Raw genomic sequence first — 19918 nt, 5'->3', positions numbered from 1 at the left:
CATGTTATGTTATTTGCCTTAATTAAGCATAAAAATGGCTAAATGCAAATACAAATGTAAGGCATTCAAGAACCATTCAAAGACACGGAATAATATGAAGGTGAACACTGGTCATGAGTCAGTAATGTTACTGTAATGTTTGGTGAGACAAACCTCTTGATAGCCAAAACAACAGGCTTTTGTTGCAAGTTTGAATTTAATTGGTTATTATTAATAAAAATTTTAAATGGGACCTATTATGCTTTTTCCACTTTTCTGACCTATAAATGTCGTTAGAATGTTGTATTCGCGTGTTAAACTATACCAAAGTTTCACATCATAAGGTTTGTGTATTTGGAAGCGAGCCCTCAAAGACGTTTAGGATGGCTCAAAAGGCTCGGTTTCAAAAGGCGTGGTAAAACTGTCCCTTCATAGAGGGGCAGACTTCCTTATATGGTTCATAGTTAGGAAGCACTTTGGGCGTGTGACCAATCACAGCGGAGTGGGCATGCCCAGAGGTGGGCCAGGGGTGGAATAAATTAAAACAGATGGTTTTTGCAGGAAGCATAAATCAAAGGCAATGCAGCTGAAATTCTGAAAGATCTAAAAAGTTTTCTGTGTGGGTTATTGTGTGTAGCTGCTCTATAGGAGACCACAACTCAATACAAAGGATCAAAAAATGAGTATAATAGGTCCCCTTTAAATAAAGTTACAAGCTACTGTTGTGGCTGTAACCCACACCAAACTAAAATTCTACTTTGAACCCCTGTTGACACTCCCTGTCTGCCCTCCAGCTCCCCGTAGGGAACAAATTTACTAGTCTCACTAACCCAATAACCTGGCTTCGCAGTATAACCCCATAATGTTACTTTTTATTTTTAAGTATTTGTGTAACATGTACATGAAGAGCGAATTTAACCGGAGTCCAATTCCTTGTTTGTGTTATTGGCCAATAGACTGGATTCCTATTCTGATGCAATAAAAGGGAATACAGGGATAGTTGTATTTTTTTAATATTGTACTTGTTTTATTAAATATTGTCCAATTTTTCCAAATCAGCTACAAGATGTTGATTTAAAAAATATATAATATATTTTGTTCACCTAAAATCTTATTCTGAATAGTGTATAATCACTATGCGTATGCGCTGCTCTTTGCGCAGCCATGATGCGCACGAACTTTGGCTGACGACACCCGGAAGTCTCATGGTGGCGGCGTGTGAGCCAGAATTGCAACTGCACAATATGTTATGTTTCTTCTCACACATGTAAAGTTCGTGTCTTTTTAGGACATCGACGAATTACTAACGTAAGTACCTTCGGGAAGTTTATATGTGTATATATAGACGTATAATGTTATTTTGTATGTGTTGTGATTGGGCCACGTGTGGCTACATTTCTCTCTGCTATGTTGATGAAGAAACATAATATTATTACCACGACGGGTTACTGAAATAATTGCATTTGATGATATTATTTTCTTGCGAGTTTGCATTAGTTCTCTCCTCTTTAAGTGAGTATTAAATGCAAAACACTTTTAATTGATTTGGTCCTTGTTGACACTCCCGTGTTTATACTGTATTTCTTAGAATCTGTCTCCTATTTTCTATGATGTCCTCTGATGTATCTTTTTTTATATGAGTGATGTTCCTCTTCTGTTGGAATGATTGGCAAGTTACACTGTGGAATGCTGATAAGATGCCACACTGTTTGCATCAAGTACCTTACACTGCTACCACAATTCTGCGTACACACACACAAACACATTGAAAACAGGTCAGGGTGTTATGAGCTGTCGCTGCTGTGAACTTACATCCTTTTCAGAAATGCATAGTTATTATTCATGTTACAACAGCCAGTCAGTGACTCTTGAATATCAAAGTTATGCCAGGAAGAATGTTAGTTTAAGTCACAAAAATGTTGCAATTTTGAAACATGGCAGCGGTCATCAGTGTCCATTTGTCAATGCTAATTATTTTGCTTTGCATCACTCAACCTTGCCACTTTTTTTTTGTGTGTGCTCAGGATGGCTGATTCAGGTGCAGGTGATCCCAGTGGTCATCGCATGCCACCCCCTGCAGGGAGTTGCAGGGGCCAACTGATGGGCCGCCGACCACCTGCTGCCATCTCTGCTGGTCGCCTCCCTACAATGCGTTCGAGAGACCTCACCTTGGGAGGAGTGAAAAAAGTATATTGTAGACATATTGAATTAAAGAACCAAGTGCCTAGTTGTTATAGATTTACATAATTTTCTCCCCACTATTTCTTCTTTCTTTCTCTTAGAAAACATTTACACCCAACATCATTGGTCGTAAAGTTAGAGAGGAGTAAGTTCACAAGTAATCCTGTCATCTAAAAGCAAATTTGCAAGTATTATGACTATGCATTTTTTCTGAAAGCACGAAGGATGAAGGCGGGCCAAGGAGAGAGAGAAAGGATTCAACCCGAGGCAGAGGTCCCAGAGATAGAGGCAGGGGCCGTGGTCGTGGAGATATCATCCAGTCCCACTCTATTTTTGAGCAGGGCCCTGCAGAAATGGCCATGAGAAGAAAAGGTGGGTATATCCTGTATTTTTGGTAAAAGTATATCATATGAAATTTCTTCCCTGTTTTGAATATACAGTCAGCTATGAAAGTGAGCGAGATGCCCCAAGCGCTGGACTCTCTCACATTATCAATATCAAAAAAGAGAAGAGAGAAACCGAGGAAGAGACCAAAGAGATCCTGCGCAAACTTGATCGAGACAGCGTGAGTTGCACTTGATAAACACATGCGTCAAGTGGTGTTTGCTTTTATTATTATTGTGATGATGCATTGCATTTGTTTTTAGTTTATAGATGATCCTTTCCTGAGGGGTGAACAGAGGAGCTGCCCAGTTCAGCTTCCTCTTGCTGTGTCAGGATGGGGCTTCAAGGAGGAATTTAGCACTCCTACTATTAAAATTGAGAAGACGGATGAGGATGACCCCATGGAACATGCAGTACAAAGTACTTTGATTTTTGCATCATGTACTCTGCAGCTATTTAGCTATCTAATCTGCTTTGCTACTTGTACTGTACATCCAGTCCCTTTTCATTTTTCCTAATATATACTTTTATACTATGTGAATGTTGGAAAAGCCAAACAAGCAATTCAAATTATTCTCTTCAGTCAAGGAGGAGCAAGAGGAAAAAGAACTGAAGAAGACTGAGGCTGCTTTCAAGCCTCCTCCGCTACCTGAGCCAGAGGTTCTGCCCGACCTGCTCCACAAGTGGAGTCTGAGCAAAGGCGAGGAGCTGTTCTTCATGCAACTGCCAGACACACTGCCTGGACAGCCACCCACCAAGGAATACAAGCCTATAAAAACAGAGGTGCAGTCTGAGGATGGACAGTCTGTCCTACTAAAAACAGAGTCTCAGGTAGATCCAATTTATCATATTGGTGAATCTGTTACGTTTATGTAAGAGTAAATTGACTTGACATATTTTACAGGAGGAGCAGGTTGATGCTAATAGCTGTAATTTAAAAGACCTGCGGGAGGGTCTTCTTGGAAAGATGCTGGTACGGAAGTCTGGGCGAGTGCAGCTCATCGTTGGACAAGTCTCATTGGATGTGTCCCTCGGAGCGTCATGCTCTTTCCTTCAGGTAAGACAGGAAATTATGTCTGTCTCCTAATGCATGTGCCACACCTTTCTTTCATATATATGTATGTGTCTGCATATACTGTATGGTATGTACATATATAAATAAGGGCTGTCAATCGATTAAAATATTTGATCTCTCAACGTTCACTTCTCATCTCATCACTGTGTTTGTATGATATATGATAACTGAAATTGCTGATCCCAACAACTAATTATTTATAAAAGCACATCTTGAAGATTATCAGGGTTACCCAAACTTTTTCATACCACTGTATATTTATGTGTGTGTGTGTATATGTATATACACGCAGTATAAATTACATCACAATTACCACATTTTAATGTCACACTTGTCTTCTTTAGGAACTAGTCTCTGTTGGTACGGAGGGACGGACAGGAGACTTGACCGTGTTAGGGAATGTCAAGCACAAAATGGTTTGCTCCCCAGACTTTGAATCTCTGCTGCAGAACAGATGATGATCCTTGATGCCCTTGCTGCATGGCATTTGCTCTGCTGTGTCATATGAAAGTGGCTTTACTGATACCTTAATGAAAAAGCTTGAAGGAAGAGCAATATTTTGTTTGTATTTAAAATGAATGCAGTGGTATGCCATATTTCTGTTTCATTTCTCTCCATCTGAAATTATTTGATGTGATGTAAATGTGTGAATAAAACAAGATTTTTGTTATTCTAATGACAATGTCATGATTTAATGTTGTCCACCTCTTCAATTGTATTGCTTTTATTGTGTCGGTACTATTTGTTTATGGACTTTTTGTGCATATAGTCCGGCTGAACCAGTATGTTGACATTTGATGACCTCAGACGCCAGATGGTTTGTTTTACAAAACTGTTTTAAAAAAAGTGTCTCCTGACAAATTTGGCTTTTGATTATTCAGTTGTAGAATTTGCCCAACAGGGAAATTATATTTATTTGTATTTATTGAATTTGTCTTTTAACATCCTTTGTTCGTCCAACAAACATTGGTTATCCAAATGTTATGAGTTTGTTTCTATATTTAAAAAAACATTTGAAGACTGATGCTTTGTGGTTCTTAGTGACAATATAATGATCGCTTTTCTTTTTTGTTATTTCAGTATTAGTAATGCTACATTAGTCTTGCGTATCATCTCCTGATATGTTGCAATTATGCTCTTCATGGGAACCTCACTGGGAACATTGTGCGTTTTATTAAACAAATATTGCAATTCGCATTTTCACTACCGCCCTAAATGGGTTAAGTAATTTTGCATAAAACTGTGACAGTAGAAACTTTGATGTGCGTTTGCTCAGTATCCAAACGAGCAGCAGCGATAATGTGAGTAGTATCACCTTCCAACCAGGAGAGGCCGCTGTAGAGGCAAGCGCGTCTTGTTCTGGTTGTAAAAGCACGCAGCAAGCTCCTGGTGGCCTGTTGTCTACTCACGTTGTCCGCCGGGTGGATTCTAGCTTCAGTCTATACAGGACAAAGACAAGCTATGGACTCTTGAGGCCCGAATTTAAGTCTATCGAAGGTGGGTCTATCTTTACATTTTTACTTCTCTTGAACGCACATTTTAACGGTTATAACGCTTGTTGTAAAAGTAAAGAGGACCACTTAATCCACGCTAACAACAAAAGCCTTGGCTCAGCAGTACATCCTGAAGCCGTGGCCGCTAGCAAGCTAACCAGCGGAGCTGGAGCACACCCGGGATCAAACCAAATGTGTCATTCTGATAGCTTACGCTAATTCAAGTGTATTGTAACCCTATAGTAGCGTTGTGTGCATTATAACCAGCTGGCTCTCAACACACGCTTGGGTTTTAAGACAGTCGGTTTATGTTGGCAGAAAATATTGATGTGAGCTAACAGTAGATGGAGCTTCTCGTTAGCTGCCCAGTTGAATCATCAGTAGAGGGTGAAGGGGGCCTCCGACACGCTATCTACATCTGTGTGCTTGATAACACTGTTATTGGCATCACTTCTCCCTTAACCCTCCCTATAGGACAAAAGAGTCTACTTGCAAAACTGCTACAATAAACGTATTTTGTTTTTGCTTAGATCTCTCAATCAACTTGAGTTCAAACAAACATATACAAATTTCTGTTATTTTAACCCTATAAATGCCAATTTGATTCAACGATGTTACGGTTTTTGCTTAGAAAACAATATAAAGAGAGTTATTTTCCATGGAATAAATGTTAGGAGGCTGAGGCTCTATGTCAAAGATCAGACTGGGCTTGTGTAGACTTCTGCAGACTGCTATGCATGCACAAATCACGTTCTATCATTGAGCACGAAGTGGAGGTGGAGTAGTTGTAAACATATTTGCTTGAAGAATTATCAAGATGTTGATACCTTTTTTGCAAATGTTTGATGACCATCATGGTCGTCAAGACAATGAAAATGCATGTTTCTATTGTGATGAAAAGTGGTGAAGTAATGTAAGTCAGTGGGACTTTTTGTCATCTTGGGACCTGAAAGGGTGGGAAATTTGCAATCTGAACCTTCAAAAAAACCAAAGCATCCAAATCAATTTTATTACTGATCTAATATACTTAAGCCTGATCATTGACATAGAGCCCCATTTTTTTCCTTATGGAGTAACAACCAAAGGGACGAGCAAAAATGTACCTAATATACAAAATAGTCTTTAGAGGAGAGAGAGTTAGAACAGACAGTCTAGAGAGAGTTAAAACACTAAGTTGAATGGCTACTTCACTGCTAATTTAAGCTTGACTGAACAGAACAAGCATAGTGAATTGTATCAGCTGTGCTTAGCAATGGCAAAAACACACTGTAATGATTTAGAATGATAGATGTGAGATGCAGATGCATTCAACTTGAACATTTGTATTGTAATGATACACAGCCTTTTGTTTTTGCCAGGCCAACTTCCCACAGTGGATGCTCATCACGCAGGGCAGCTACCTGCTGTGTCCAACTGTCATTTTTTTCTTTACATTACACCAATGGAACACTTGCTACACACAACAAGAAGGACATCTGGACGTTAAAGATTTACAAACTGATGGAACAATGGGACTAGTTTCTACTTTAACATTGCCCATGAGGACAACGTCAAGATGATCAAAGATTCTCTGTGCAGTCTGAGGCGCAGCCCTGTCATATCGTGGTCCATATGAGACCTTGTGTTGACACCAGATAAGGGCCACCTGGGGCCACGACGTGGAGCTTGAGACTTCTTCTGCTCTACACATCTTACTCTAACAATCAAGAAGACCTCACCACTCCTTTGTCGCCAGCATGGAGCTGTTCTTCAACCCCTTTGACAGCTTGGTGTGTATCCTTCTGGGTATCTCCTTCACCGTGTGGTTCACGTTGCTGCTCGTCTTCATCATCGTGCCCGCCATCTTAGGGGTGTCTTTTGGCATTCGACGTCTCTACATGAAATCATTGTTAAAGCTCTTTGAGGTAAGTGCTGGTACCATAACTTTGTGTTCACGAAATTAATGATTTCGAAGGGGGGTGGGGGGGGGGCATGTAAACCATAGTCTATTGTTACTTGTTTGTGTAGTTTCATACAGTTGCTTGCATACTTGTACTGTACAGCATGTACCCAGTTGACATTGCATTATGTGGCAGATATGGATTAACACTGCAATCTCAGCGCTGCTGCTGTTATGTAACCTTTGGCAAGGTGGGGTGTCACTCATCACAAACTATAGTCTGTATCATTGCTCCAACTGCCTCGAGTGCAGCCTTTTTGTATAATGGGGTGAATGCATTTAAATTACTTAGCAAGACTCTTACACAGTTTATTGAGTAGAACCTGAACAATATGAAGCTTGTGATTCCAGCAGCAATCATGAAGAATGTAGTGTCAAAAAGAGTGTTCTAAATTCAATCAAGATTTCATGGTTTGCCGTGATCACTGGTAAAAAGCAGGGCCTTTTCATGGCATGTTGTCCGTGTGCTCTAAGTCAGTGTTTTTCAACCTTTTTTGAGCCACGGCACGTTTTTTACATTGGAAAAATCTTGTGGCACACCACTAACCAAAAATGTTACAAAATGTCACCACGACCTCACACGTGCATCAATAAGTCTATCGGAGGAACAAGGCAGGTGTTGCCACACGGACCAATATTACATTGCTCTGCCAGTCTTTACACCACAGACACTCGACAGTAGCCATGTTGACATGACCAGTTTTTCTCTTCCCAAATGACCTTTCGGGAAATCATGGTATGCATAGAAAGGAATATTCCAATCTCTCGTGTACATGCACCGTGAAAATCAAACAGAATAGTCAATGGGTCATGTGCGGTAAAACGTAAACATCAACATCACGTGATACCGACTTCCCCGAGTTTTTCTTTCTTTCTTTGTTGGAATAACTCTGTATTGTCAGTTTTTTGTCTCTCCAGTCTTGAAATTTAGTTTGAATCAAAAACAAACTTTGCTTAGCAGTCCAATGCCGATTGCTGGCCTCCATTTTTAAAACTGAAGAACGTCTGGATCTGCGTGTTACGTCATATCTGAGCATGCGCTGAAAGAACGCACCTGGGATAAATTTAAACAGGAAAAAATCACATTTAATCTTGCTAATATTTTATAATTAAACTCGGGACATGTTTTATATAGATATATATTTTCTTTTTTAATAAAACTGGACTTGTGAATAAAGTATAGAAGGGTTTAGATTCTGTTTCACAGATGGCGCTAATGCACACGAAAGCTGCTTGTCAACTGCCAATAAACAACAGAAGAAGAAAAACACACCTGACGGTTTCTCAAGGTACACTAGTGTGCCGCGGCACAGTGGTTGAAAATCAAGTAAAGTTTTCACAGTTTCTGCTACCTTCAATATGGTCTATCTACTGTAAAATCTTTTTTGGGCCCTATCAGATTCAAGCTGCAGTATCTGGAGTGCGGAATGCAAACGCCAGAGGCTAATTTCATTGTATTCAGACACGCCTACTTGACATGACTGTACCTTAATGTGCTCACTAACGTTGCATTCAAATGTATCACACCTTATTGTGTTGTATCAAATGTAATCCGAAACTGCTGACGGGCCTCCCACTCCAATTCTTTCCTGTACTTTTTTGGCTCACAGTTAAGAGAACATTGTGTTCTTTTCCGCTCAGCTCCCAAGTACCTCCCTATTTTTGTTGCTTTAGGTTTCAGTAAACGAGAACTACACAACTCCAAATTATTTAACCACCATTGTAAATTTCATTTCTTTTGAACATTTAACCGTATAAAAAAAGTGATCATTTGTAGTAATAGATGTGTTGAAAGTGATGTTAAATCAGCATGGCCAGGACACGTGCATGTAATTTTTATGGATGCTGTGAGACAAAAAGTAAAAAATTAAAAGCAAAATTATAAATCTTAAATTCAGGTGCTTCTTTTTGGCTCACAGCAGCACCAACTTCTTTATATGAGCGATACGTGCCTTCAGGTTTATGTGTCATGTCTTTTTAAGGAGGACATGAGGGTCGTTGGTGTAAGAGAGACAGATGCGGAAGACACTAGCTCGCTGGATAGATGTGATGGCGCAGAGTCTGTAATTAACTGCTTGTATCATGTATGTGGCAATATCGGCGATTTGAGATGCAGACTGATTATAATCTGATATTTGTTTGTTTTTTTCCTGATACCTGTCCGATATCGGATCAGGACACCCCTTGTCCGCACAGCCTGCCACTGCAGCCAGCACTTGAAATGACAATGTTTACATTTTAAAGTGTCTTCATTATCCCAGACAGGGCAATTTGTTGTTTTTGGGTATAAAAACAGGGTAATGCAAATCAGACATTATATACAGTTATCAGGTCACAGGTGTCTTGCACGTTTATTGCACTGTTTATTGCATGGTTATTACGCGGTTATTATTATACAGAATGTTTGGAGCAGTTTTTATTGTAGAGTCTGACAGCTGCAGGAAGACCTGCGATGTCTCTCCTTCACACACTTGTGATGTATCAGCCTGTCACTAATGGAGCTGTTAAGTGCAACCTGTTTAACCTGCACTGTCCAGTATTAGGGATGTAAATGTATTTGATAGATGATTCGATTTGAAGCCAGATAAACAGGATATGATTGGAAAAACAATAATTTTTTTAAAACGTTTGATTAGATTCAGAGTACAAACTATACGGTTTGAACGATATGGTTTGATTAGATTTAATTCCTCGGTTAATGTTTGTTGATGTAGACATTAACCTTAATATATATGTAAAAATCCAATAAGTGTAGTGGAAAGCCCCTTAAAGAACACTGACCGGGCAGCAGGTTTCGCTGGTGCCCCAAGCTTTTGCGTTATAAGATATATATATATATATATATATATATATATATATATATATATATATATATATATATATATATATATATATATATATATATATATATATATATATATATATATATATATATATATATATATATATATATATATATATATATATAATTTATACTTGATTCCCTTACAACGTGAATCTAGGAAGCTGCATTGTGAAACGGCCCTTACTTTAAAGCGGTGAATGTATACTCCTCTAGTCTGAGTCACGCACACAACCACGCTAGTATTCTACACCAAGCTAACCCCGCTAGCTTCCATTCACTCTCCGGGGCGCTATTGACAAATGTCGAATGGTGTTATCGCCATTTCAGCCTGTTTAGTTTGGGTTGAGGCGGTTAATAGTGAGAACACTTCCCCACACGAATGTTCCTTCTCCTCCATTTCATTTATTCATTACATCCATCTTATGTATCAAAGTCAGTTGCGGTGTGCAACTCTGCTTGTTTATGTTTCATCATTTATACCAGCAAAAAGTAATTTTCTTATCATTGGAAGTCTCAATACCGGTATGTTTAAAAAAAAATATATATATTATATATATAGTCTAACCCTAATCGGCAACCACAAATTGTTATACAAATCGAAACCTATTGGACCCATAATGCTTTTTTCCCCTTTCTGACGTATAAATGTTGTTACCACAACAATTACTATTGTTTTCGGGTTAAAGTTTCAGATATTGAGGTTTGCACATTTGGTAGTGAGCCCTGAAGTGTCACGATGCGATCTACTGTACAGATTTGGAACAACAACCTTCATTCACAGATGATGAATTTATTTGTGGAATTCCAAATGTATTCATAGCTCATCTTTACAAATACTGTACGTGAATGGAAGGCAAACCCTGTGCTTATAGTACTGAATTAGAGGCACATGTACAATTGACATTTTAATTAAATAAAACAATTTACTGTTGTTTTGTAGTGGGCTACAGTGAGGCTAGAGAGAGGAGCCAAAGAAAAGAATCATCCCTTGCACAAACCCTACTCAAATGGTAAGATGTGATGTTGCTGTAATTCTTTGCATGTGTTCATGTTCCATACACACTCCTGATTAGAAATTTAAGACCAGTTGAAAAATTGCAAGAATTAAAATTTTGCACTGTTCTTAAATTAAAATACTTTTTTTTGGGGGGGGGGTGTGACCATCATCCACAATCCTTATGTGAAATATGACCACATGTCTTTTTCCTTTTGTGTGTTCTAAAGACAAAAACAGCCAGCATTTGGGAGCTAACAATGCACATAGGGCAGTGGGGGGTGCGCTCCACAGGGGGACCTGGCGTTGTGAAGGGGCGGCACGGGACAACCATGAGCGCGTTTCATTATTAACCCTTTAGGTGCCAGAGTTTTCAAAAATCTCCAAAAGGAGGGTCGCTGGAAAAAGACCGCTCAGTCGTGGCACAAAATCATTATAAACATCATACAGTCTCCTCCCAAACTAGGTTGAAATTGTGCTAAACACTTGTGAAAGTTTGTGGAACCTCCTATTACTGAGTGTGAATGGAAGCTAGCGGGTTTAGTTTAGCATGCTAGTGCCGTGGGTGTGCGCATGCATGCTACTCAGGCTGAAGTATATCTTGTGTTTCACATTGTTTTACCGCTTCAATGCAAGGAGCGTTTAACAAAGCCTGATGATGACAACGTGCGGGTTTCTGAGTGAAAAAAGACGGGAAACGCGTTTATTCCTGCACTCGGCTTGTGTTACAGACATTATGAACACACAGAGAACACACAACCAGCATTGAAAATTTTGCATGATATATGCATGATATATGCATGAAATTTTGCGTTTTCAGTCTGTGTAAAGAAAATATCGCCCAACCATAGTCAATATCATGGGGACTTACTCAATGGACAGTTGTCTTTGGCGCAGCTGGCCTGACGCGTCTTTTCCAGTTGATTTTCGGTATGTGGAAAAGACATTTGTACCACATGGTTTGTAAGTGAATTCTTTGTTCGCTGTGATGCAGTCTCATGCTTGGTTTCTATCAGCATGGCCTGGCAAGGTCATGAACCAATTCATTCTGGTCCTGAATTTGTGCTTATAATTAATTTATAATTAGAATGATATTAACTATATAATTATATGCTTATATGGATTTGTTATTAATCTGTTTGATTCACATTTGTATCAATTGATTTCACTCATGGATGCCGGTATTGGACTCAGCAGCATCAAACCTTGATTGGAGCATCCCTACTTAAAACCCTTCTCTCACAGATGCTGTCTAATGGTTATTTGACTGCATTCGGCACCAGTAACAACTATTATTTGGCCCGAAGATGAAGTCTTGACGGACAACTAATCGGATCCTCTGGCTCAGGGCTGTTTTTTAGCTTTTCAGTTCCACAACCGTCAAGTTTTTTAACTTGTTTTACTGTCTACTGTAACGGTTCAACACACATGACAATTCGTGGTTGCCGATACGAATGAACGAAAATATTGGGGCATTTAGAACGATCTTATATGAAACAATTCAGTAACTTTAAATCAAATCGGTAACTTAAGCCAAAAATTCAACCAGTTTGAAATACCTGCATATTGGACAGTGCAGGTGAACTTTCTTAGATTCCTGTTTTTTGTTTTTTGTAAATGAATTTAGGTATGGCAACTTGCTGAACACAGATTGATATAGTTGGATACATCGATTTAGTGGATGAATTGTTACACTCCTTGTCTCACTACACCTTCATGGCGCGCTGCAAGAGGCCTTGCTTTTGCAGCTCAAGAATCTGACCGCATTCGGAGATAGAGTTTTTAGCCTTTGTTATCAAGAGATCATGACTGTATGAATCCACATTTTGGCCAGGATTTTTGCTTTTAAAGGCTGTGGTCTTAAACTTTTAATAAGCTAAGAGATGGCATATTTCACTTCAATGCTTGTTTGCAAAAAAATGCTTTCTAATTTTTTTGTCACACTCCCATTTTTTTTAATTTAGATCCAACATTACTGCAAATTTTAAACTGGTCTTGAAATTTTATTCAGGAGTGTATGTATTGTTGACACCATCGTCCTTTTGAACTACTCTAGCTATCATTGCAAAAGAGCCCACTTCTTTGGAAGAAGAGATCAAGGAAATTCGGCGCAGTGGCAGCAACAGAGACCTGGACTCAGCCCCTGAGTTTGAGATGTCTGATATCTTCTACTTTGCTCGGAGAGGAGTGGAGAGCATCATGGATGATGAAGTGACTAAGCGGTTCTCTGCGGAGGAATTGGAGTCTTGGAACCTGCTGACACGCAGCAACTACAACTTTCACTACATCAGTCTGAGGTTGACAGTCCTGTGGGGACTGGGCCTATTGATCCGCTATGGTTTTCTGCTGCCTCTCAGGTACTGACTGTACAAATATTGTACATGTATTTACTCAAGCTTGGTTGGACACACTCAAGCTGTGTAAACTGGTCTGTTTATGCAAATGAGGACCCTTGTTGTCACACTACGACCAGAGTTACTTTTAAGTCATATTTTGACAGTAACACTAGCTGATACTATAGTGGTACCACTGCTCACTACTGTCAGTGCAAATCAACATTAATTTTTGGGGTGGAGGGAGAGACACGCTAGTGTTACTTAACAGTTGTTGCAACAACTTCCCACCATGCCTTGACTGGCTGGGTAATATTTAATTAAGTGCTTAATTTTTTTCAGTGACTAAAAGGAGGCACTAAAAATGACAGTTTACTAAACATTTAATTAGGTATATGTGCACAATGAGTTACAAGGTCTGTATCTAAAATTATGCCTTGATGAAAAATATGGTAATGTTCCGTTTTGATTGACAGAGTGGTATAATTTTCAACATGTTGATTATTGCTATAGCTCTGTGTGGAGTTTGCATGTTCTCCCCGTGCATGCATGGGTTTTCTCCGGGGACTCCGGCTTCCTCCCACATTCCAAAAACATGCTAGGTTAATTAGCGACTCCAAATTGTCCATAGGTGTGAATGGTTGTTTGTCTATATGTGCTCTGTGATTGGCTGGCCACCAGGCCAGGGTGTACCCCGCCTCTTGCCCGAAGACAGCTTGGATAGGCTCCAGCACCCCTGCGACCCTTGTGAGGATAAGCGGTAGAACATGAATGAATGAATGATTACTGCTGTAGTTGTAATGCAGTAGAATCCCCTGCATTATGTTTCACCTCAACCACAGAGAGAACCATGTGTTTAAATGGGCTTAGGCGGACCATCCTGCATCTATTTTAGCAGGTATGCATGTTGACCTCAAAGTACACTGGGACTCAAACCGATGGGAGGAAAAAGCAGTACCAGTCCTGGTACCAATGACTGGTAGTTTCAGTTTTACACATGCAGTACATGCGCAAACTGTCAAAAAATAACATTAACAATCAAGGCGCCTGTTCGAATCGTGATGATTGAAACCATAGTTACAATTGTGGTTGCTGTGGAAAAAGTATATATGTAAGCCTGAATTGGGTTGACTTAAGCTGAACACTTTTTTTTTACTGTACACATATGCACATTGATGTGCACTTGGTACTCAAAATATTTCCCAAGGTTGGCGGTGGGCAGAGAGCTTATCTCGCTTACAGCCATGCCCATACAAGGAAGTCCTCTGCTCTGTGACATCGCAAAGGGGCAGTTTTACCACACCTTCTGAAACAAGTATTTTGAGCCAAACTTGACCCAAACTTCTTTCAGAACTCACTTCCAAATGTGCAAACCTCAGTATCTGAAACTTTGACATTGACATTTAACACTAGAATACAACATTTATAGGTCAGAAAAGTGGAAAAAGTATAATAGACACCCTGTGCGTTAAATGTCATTCAGTGAGTCATCAAGCGAGAACCACTGAATGTGTCACAAGCACAGTGACTCAGTGCTGACTGAGCGTGGCTGGCATGCCTCCAGTGAACACTGGGCAAGCAAATCACGCCACATGTGTACATATTAGCGCATCATTCATGAGTGTCCTCTTGCTCATATTGTCCATTCTGTGTTTTTTCAGAGAACTGTTATATCTCCACCAATTCAGTATTGATTACATCCTTATCCAATTCAGTTAGCACACTCTCCAGAAAGGAATGTTGGACCATCTTGATTAATTCCATTCATTGTAGGAGTGCTTTTGCTTGATGCTTGCACGCCATGTTTTCAGTTGATGTAGTGCACAACAACTTTATAGTCATGGATCATAGCCATGTGACCGGCAATTGGCTGACGATATTATATCCCTTCTCTTGCCTGAATTCATCAGGGATAGGCTTCAGCTTACCTGTGACCCTAATGAGAGGTTGTATTGAAAATGGATTGTTTGTTCCAGGGTAACCCTTGCCTTCACTGGTGTTGGCCTGCTGGTATTCCTCACCTCTGTTATAGGCTTATTGCCCAATGGAAGGTAAGGATGATGCCAACTCAGACTTTTTTGTGGCAGCATTTTGGACATCATAGTCTCAGCCATCCCATCAACACACACATGCACACAGAAAAGCCCCTGTTGACAAGACTGACGTGATCTGTTGTGTGCTCCTACTTGCAGGATAAAAAGCACCCTGAGTGAAAAAGTTCATCTTATGTGCAACAGAATATGTGTCAGAGCTCTGACCGCCATCATAACATACCATGACAGGTAAGGAGCGGAACATTACAGGGTAAACTTCCCTTGGGCATTCACACAATAGTGTAAAAAGTGTTGGTTCTAAAACAGCTTGTCAATGTGTTATTCCCAATAAACGGATGCTAATTTTTTAGTGCTGCAAGTATGTAAGTATGTAAAATAGTAAAATATAAAGGGGGAAAATATTCTATTTAAAAATGTGTAAGCATTTTGAGTGGAAATGCTTCAAATTTTATTGTTATACATTTTTTCCCTCTGCAAACCTGATTCATCTTGGTCTACAGGAGATTACATAATGCCAGATGGGTTTTCTCCAAAGGAAGGAGGCCAGCGTGGGTTAGTCAGAATGTGAATGTGAAAGGGAGGTTGCCAGAGGCTCAAACTTGAAATATTCAAGACTTTATTGGTTTGGAAAAAGCACAAAAGCCTCAACAGTAAGGCTTTTACATATAGTAGAGTCATACGTAAAGTTTTTAAAAAGCACAGCAAATTTATATTTAGAATTTTTTATATACATTGATGATGATTTAGCCAGTTCAGCACGACTGTTCACATCACCTAGAATTCAGGACTTGTAACAATCCATGATATACAATGAACAGGTAATACATAATTCAGGAAGTAAATACTCTTAAATAAAAGGCTAGGGAGGTTTTCAGTTTAGTGTTTTGAAATGCAGTGGTAAGGCAGGAGGGAAACAGTTATGACACATGGCATGCCACCGGGCCTGTTGTAACACTCTGTCATTTGGTGATATAAATACACCAGTGATGCTCTCCTGCTTGAGTGTAACTCAATTCCTGGAATGAAGATTTGGTGTGTGCAAGGCCTACATGCTCAGAAGGTTAAACAGTTTACGGCGTTTACATAATTTACTTTGTTCCTCCATAGAAACAAGTTTATTGCATTAAAAGCTGGCTGTATGTCATGCATAAAATAAATATGTTGATATGCAACTTATTACTTTCACCCGCATGTGGTTTGAATTTGTGTTTCTTGATCAAATCTAGTGCAAGTGCCAAATTAATTGTCTGTTTCTCTCTTCTTTCCTAGTGAAAATAAACCCAAAAACGGAGGAATATGTGTTGCCAACCATACGTCACCAATTGATGTAATCATTCTGGCCAGTGATGGCTGCTACGCAATGGTACTCTTTTCCATACCAGTTGTTTGTCTGTTGAAATTTCCCCAGGCATACGTGGAGCCCTTTGCACGTGTTATATATATTGTGTGTTTGTGTCAGGTGGGCCAAATTCACGGGGGCCTGATGGGAGTCATTCAGAGATCCATGGTGAAGGCCTGCCCTCACATTTGGTTTGAACGCTCAGAGGTCAAAGACAGACATCTTGTGGCCAAAAGGTAGAACTACTGTTTATTCCCCCACAAACAATGATAAAGGGACTGTATGTCTAAAGATTACTTTTTTTCTAATCAAAAGATTATAAGAACACCACCGCCAGCTAGCATACATTTAACCCAAGTAATGCTGAATTTACTTTTTTATTACACAGCATGACCAACAATATTGTTGGGCTTTTGTAACAAACCTCTCTGAGTGAGGTCCCAAATCCAATAAAAGGTCCAAGTTAAAATTGAGGGGAAAATGGGTGTGCAAAATACTTTTAATGTAGGACTAATCATTTGACATGGTTAGATTGATTTGTGGTGTGATTTTTAGAATGTATGACTAACAAAACTCTCTTCAACGTAATAGTAATTTAGTTGACGTTGCCTAGTGTAAACAGCAGCTCTTCCCGTGTGATCTCCCTGCACAATGACACATTGAGGGGGAACCTCTGTAGCTACGGAGCAGAATATCCAATGTGAATCCAACTTCTTCACGGTCATGTCTGCATGGTGTTGGGTTTTTCCCCTGCTCGTGGCAACCAGCTTTGAGGCACATTACTGCACCTATCATGTTGGTGTGCAGCCCATTTATAAATGTGATACAGCAACCAGATGATATCGTGGCGGAAGCAGATATCTGACTGTCAAAATAGAGCAGATCAGCAGCTGATCAGATTCTTGAAAATTGGACTGGGACAGCCCTAAAACACACTCAATGCATGTGTGTTATTTGGGATGTAATTTACTCAAAGGTTGAGGACATTCTCAGGAGGAAGAAGGCGGGATGAAGTGTTTCTAGCACATTCTAATGTTGGTGCCCTCAACACAGCTGGGGAACCCATTGCATACAGTCCCTTTTAAGGATCTCTGTGACAAATACTTAATATTGTTGTTTGATCTCAGTGGCTTCGTGTTATTCTTTCTGCAATTCAGGTTGAGTGACCATGCACAAGATAAATCTAAACTTCCCATTCTCATTTTCCCAGAAGGTGAGAACACATTCCAATTTCTGATTTTTTTTTTTTGTTTAAAGCTCAATTGTGTTTTAAATGAAACATTTGCTTCTACAGGTACATGCATTAACAACACATCAGTAATGATGTTTAAGAAAGGAAGTTTTGAAATCGGAGGCACAGTGTACCCTGTAGCCATCAAGGTGAAAGAAACCCCTTTTTGCCATTGATGAATATTAATGACTATAGTAGATTTTCAACCACGTTTTGACAAGGTAATTTGGGTGTTTGTATTCTGTGCAGTATGATCCCAGATTTGGAGATGCCTTCTGGAATAGCAGCAAGTTTGGAATGGTCAACTACCTCTTACGTATGATGAGTAGCTGGGCCATTGTCTGTAGTGTATGGTACCTTCCTCCTATGTCCAGAGAGGTAAGACTCTGATTTGTGCTCTATAGAACATACAATTAATGGATTCTATTTTACATTTATCAATATTTCCCAAAAGGAAGGGGAGGATGCTGTACAGTTTGCCAATCGAGTCAAAGCGGCCATTGCCAGGCAAGGAGGACTGGTGGACCTTTTATGGTAAGACATCAACATGCATTTCACCCATCTCATCCCTTTTTACTTCCATTCTCCATTTAACTTGTAATTGTGAAGAATATAAATTTATGTTGGTTTTGCAATCTGTTCTCTAAAATCACTATTGGTAACCTATGCTAGCTGGTGGTGGTGTTCTTATGTTTTGTTTTAATTGGAAAAAACAATGTTATCTGTTATCTAAACACCTTTTTAAATATTGAAAGTGATTTTTTTTTAGCATTTTATTCAGTGTGACATGATATCCAGCAAAGATAACGATAACTAATAAATCTTTCTCTGCAGGGACGGAGGGTTAAAGAGAGCAAAAGTAAAAGATACATTTAAAGAAGAGCAGCAGAAGCTCTACAGTAAAATGTTGGTAGGAACCCAGGAGGATCGAAGTCGCTCATGAAGGACTTGTGAGGATGTTGACTGGCTCAAAAACCCTTGCAGGGAAGCGCTGACTGCCTATGAAGTCCGTTGTTCACCCTCTATATTTGGGGCTCCTAGACTGTGTGCAGTTTGTAGCGTTGTTTCGCATCCTTCAGAGCCTGCTGCTCTTTGGGAAGTTCATGAGACAAGGCTAGTTCACGTAAAAAGGGGGAAATTGGCCTCTTAGATGGATATAAAGTCTTCCTTCTGTTTGAGGAAAACCTTGTAATATCTGTCATTGAGTACCGGTCTTTCTGTTTTGTAAATTTTTTTATGTTTGTATTTCAGCTATGTTAATTTTGCAAACCCAGGTATACATAGCTACATAAGAGTTCTGGACTACAGAAACAATTTGAGGTTTTGCATGACTTACCAGACTTTGTTACATTTACAACTATTTTTATGAGCTTTTTTCCAAGAAACAGAGTCTTGTATCTTGAGCTTTGTGTTTTACATGAAGGCTTGTATCTGCACATGATTACAACAGCAGCAACTTATTTTACTGAATTATAGTTGGTGTTTTTTTCCATGGAATGTGTAAATGCTCACACATTGTGAAGTGGAAACTGCAACTGTTACAGCTAATGATGGTGTACTTTGAGTCAATTTACAAGATGAGATATTTAAATTATCAATGCCCATCCTAAAAAAACTGTACCACTGATCTCTTAAATGCATAATTAAAATAATAGCAAGCAGCTAACATTCACTAAAACACTCCCAAACAGACTCCAATGCCTATTTTCTGCAACAACGTTGTCTAATTTATTTTAAGTGACCTCCAAAGGCTATTGTCTTGATTTCCTTTGCTTTGGTGAACTTTCTCCTACTTGGCAGCCTCTTCAAGAAGAGTGTAGCTGTAATGTGGCCTCCCAACATGATTGCATCAGAAAAATAAACCTTTGAGAATGACCATTTGTGCCCATAGGTTGATTTCTTTTGAAAGTGTGCCTGACAATGTTATTGAAATAATACATTTAACTTAATTTGCCTGTATTGCAGAGTCTTTTGCAGGAGTCCTATCCAAAATTTGGTGCCCCTCCAGACGTATTTGCTAAGGACTAAATAACTAACATAGGTAAATTCACATGACCCCAACGGTAGTGAA

General features: G+C 39.4%; 2 protein-coding genes across 2 annotated transcripts; both read left to right on the top strand.

Annotated features, from left to right (window-relative positions):
- Positions 1-1149: 1149 nt before the first annotated feature.
- Positions 1150-4570, top strand: polr3d (polymerase (RNA) III (DNA directed) polypeptide D). Its single transcript, XM_058070404.2, has 9 exons — positions 1150-1287; positions 2004-2166; positions 2262-2305; positions 2378-2532; positions 2601-2725; positions 2808-2964; positions 3128-3375; positions 3449-3601; positions 3964-4570. The coding sequence occupies exons 2-9, from the start codon at positions 2005-2007 to the stop codon at positions 4075-4077; spliced, it is 1158 nt and encodes a 385-aa protein (XP_057926387.2). The 5' UTR covers positions 1150-1287; position 2004; the 3' UTR covers positions 4078-4570.
- A 383-nt stretch (positions 4571-4953) lies between these two features.
- Positions 4954-19720, top strand: LOC131127967 (glycerol-3-phosphate acyltransferase 4-like). The gene is made up of 13 exons (XM_058070398.2): positions 4954-5116; positions 6471-7016; positions 10837-10906; positions 12947-13247; positions 15200-15274; positions 15416-15505; positions 16547-16640; positions 16737-16852; positions 17774-17829; positions 17911-17996; positions 18097-18225; positions 18302-18381; positions 18682-19720. Exons 2-13 carry the CDS (start codon positions 6849-6851, stop codon positions 18788-18790), a joined length of 1374 nt encoding a protein of 457 aa, XP_057926381.1. The 5' UTR covers positions 4954-5116; positions 6471-6848; the 3' UTR covers positions 18791-19720.
- The last annotated feature ends 198 nt before the right edge of the window (positions 19721-19918 follow it).

This window comes from Doryrhamphus excisus, linkage group LG3, assembly GCF_037039965.1.
Source record: "Doryrhamphus excisus strain RoL-2023G ecotype Guam linkage group LG3, RoL_Dexc_Guam_v1.1, whole genome shotgun sequence".
Classification (NCBI taxonomy): Eukaryota; Metazoa; Chordata; class Actinopteri; order Syngnathiformes; family Syngnathidae; genus Doryrhamphus; species Doryrhamphus excisus.
The sequence above is the reverse complement of the archived record's forward strand: the minus strand, read 5'-3'. Positions and strand labels throughout refer to the sequence as shown.

Coding starts and splice junctions, on each gene's coding strand:
- polr3d (XM_058070404.2), top strand. CDS start 2,005: ATGGCTGATTCAGGTGCAGGTGATCCCAGTGGTCATCGCATGCCACCC. Junction 2,306..2,377: donor GGTCGTAAAGTTAGAGAGGA/GTAAGTTCACAA, acceptor TTTTTCTGAAAG/CACGAAGGATGAAGGCGGGC. Junction 3,376..3,448: donor TACTAAAAACAGAGTCTCAG/GTAGATCCAATT, acceptor CATATTTTACAG/GAGGAGCAGGTTGATGCTAA.
- LOC131127967 (XM_058070398.2), top strand. CDS start 6,849: ATGGAGCTGTTCTTCAACCCCTTTGACAGCTTGGTGTGTATCCTTCTG. Junction 15,506..16,546: donor ATCATAACATACCATGACAG/GTAAGGAGCGGA, acceptor CTTCTTTCCTAG/TGAAAATAAACCCAAAAACG. Junction 18,226..18,301: donor TTCCTCCTATGTCCAGAGAG/GTAAGACTCTGA, acceptor ATTTCCCAAAAG/GAAGGGGAGGATGCTGTACA.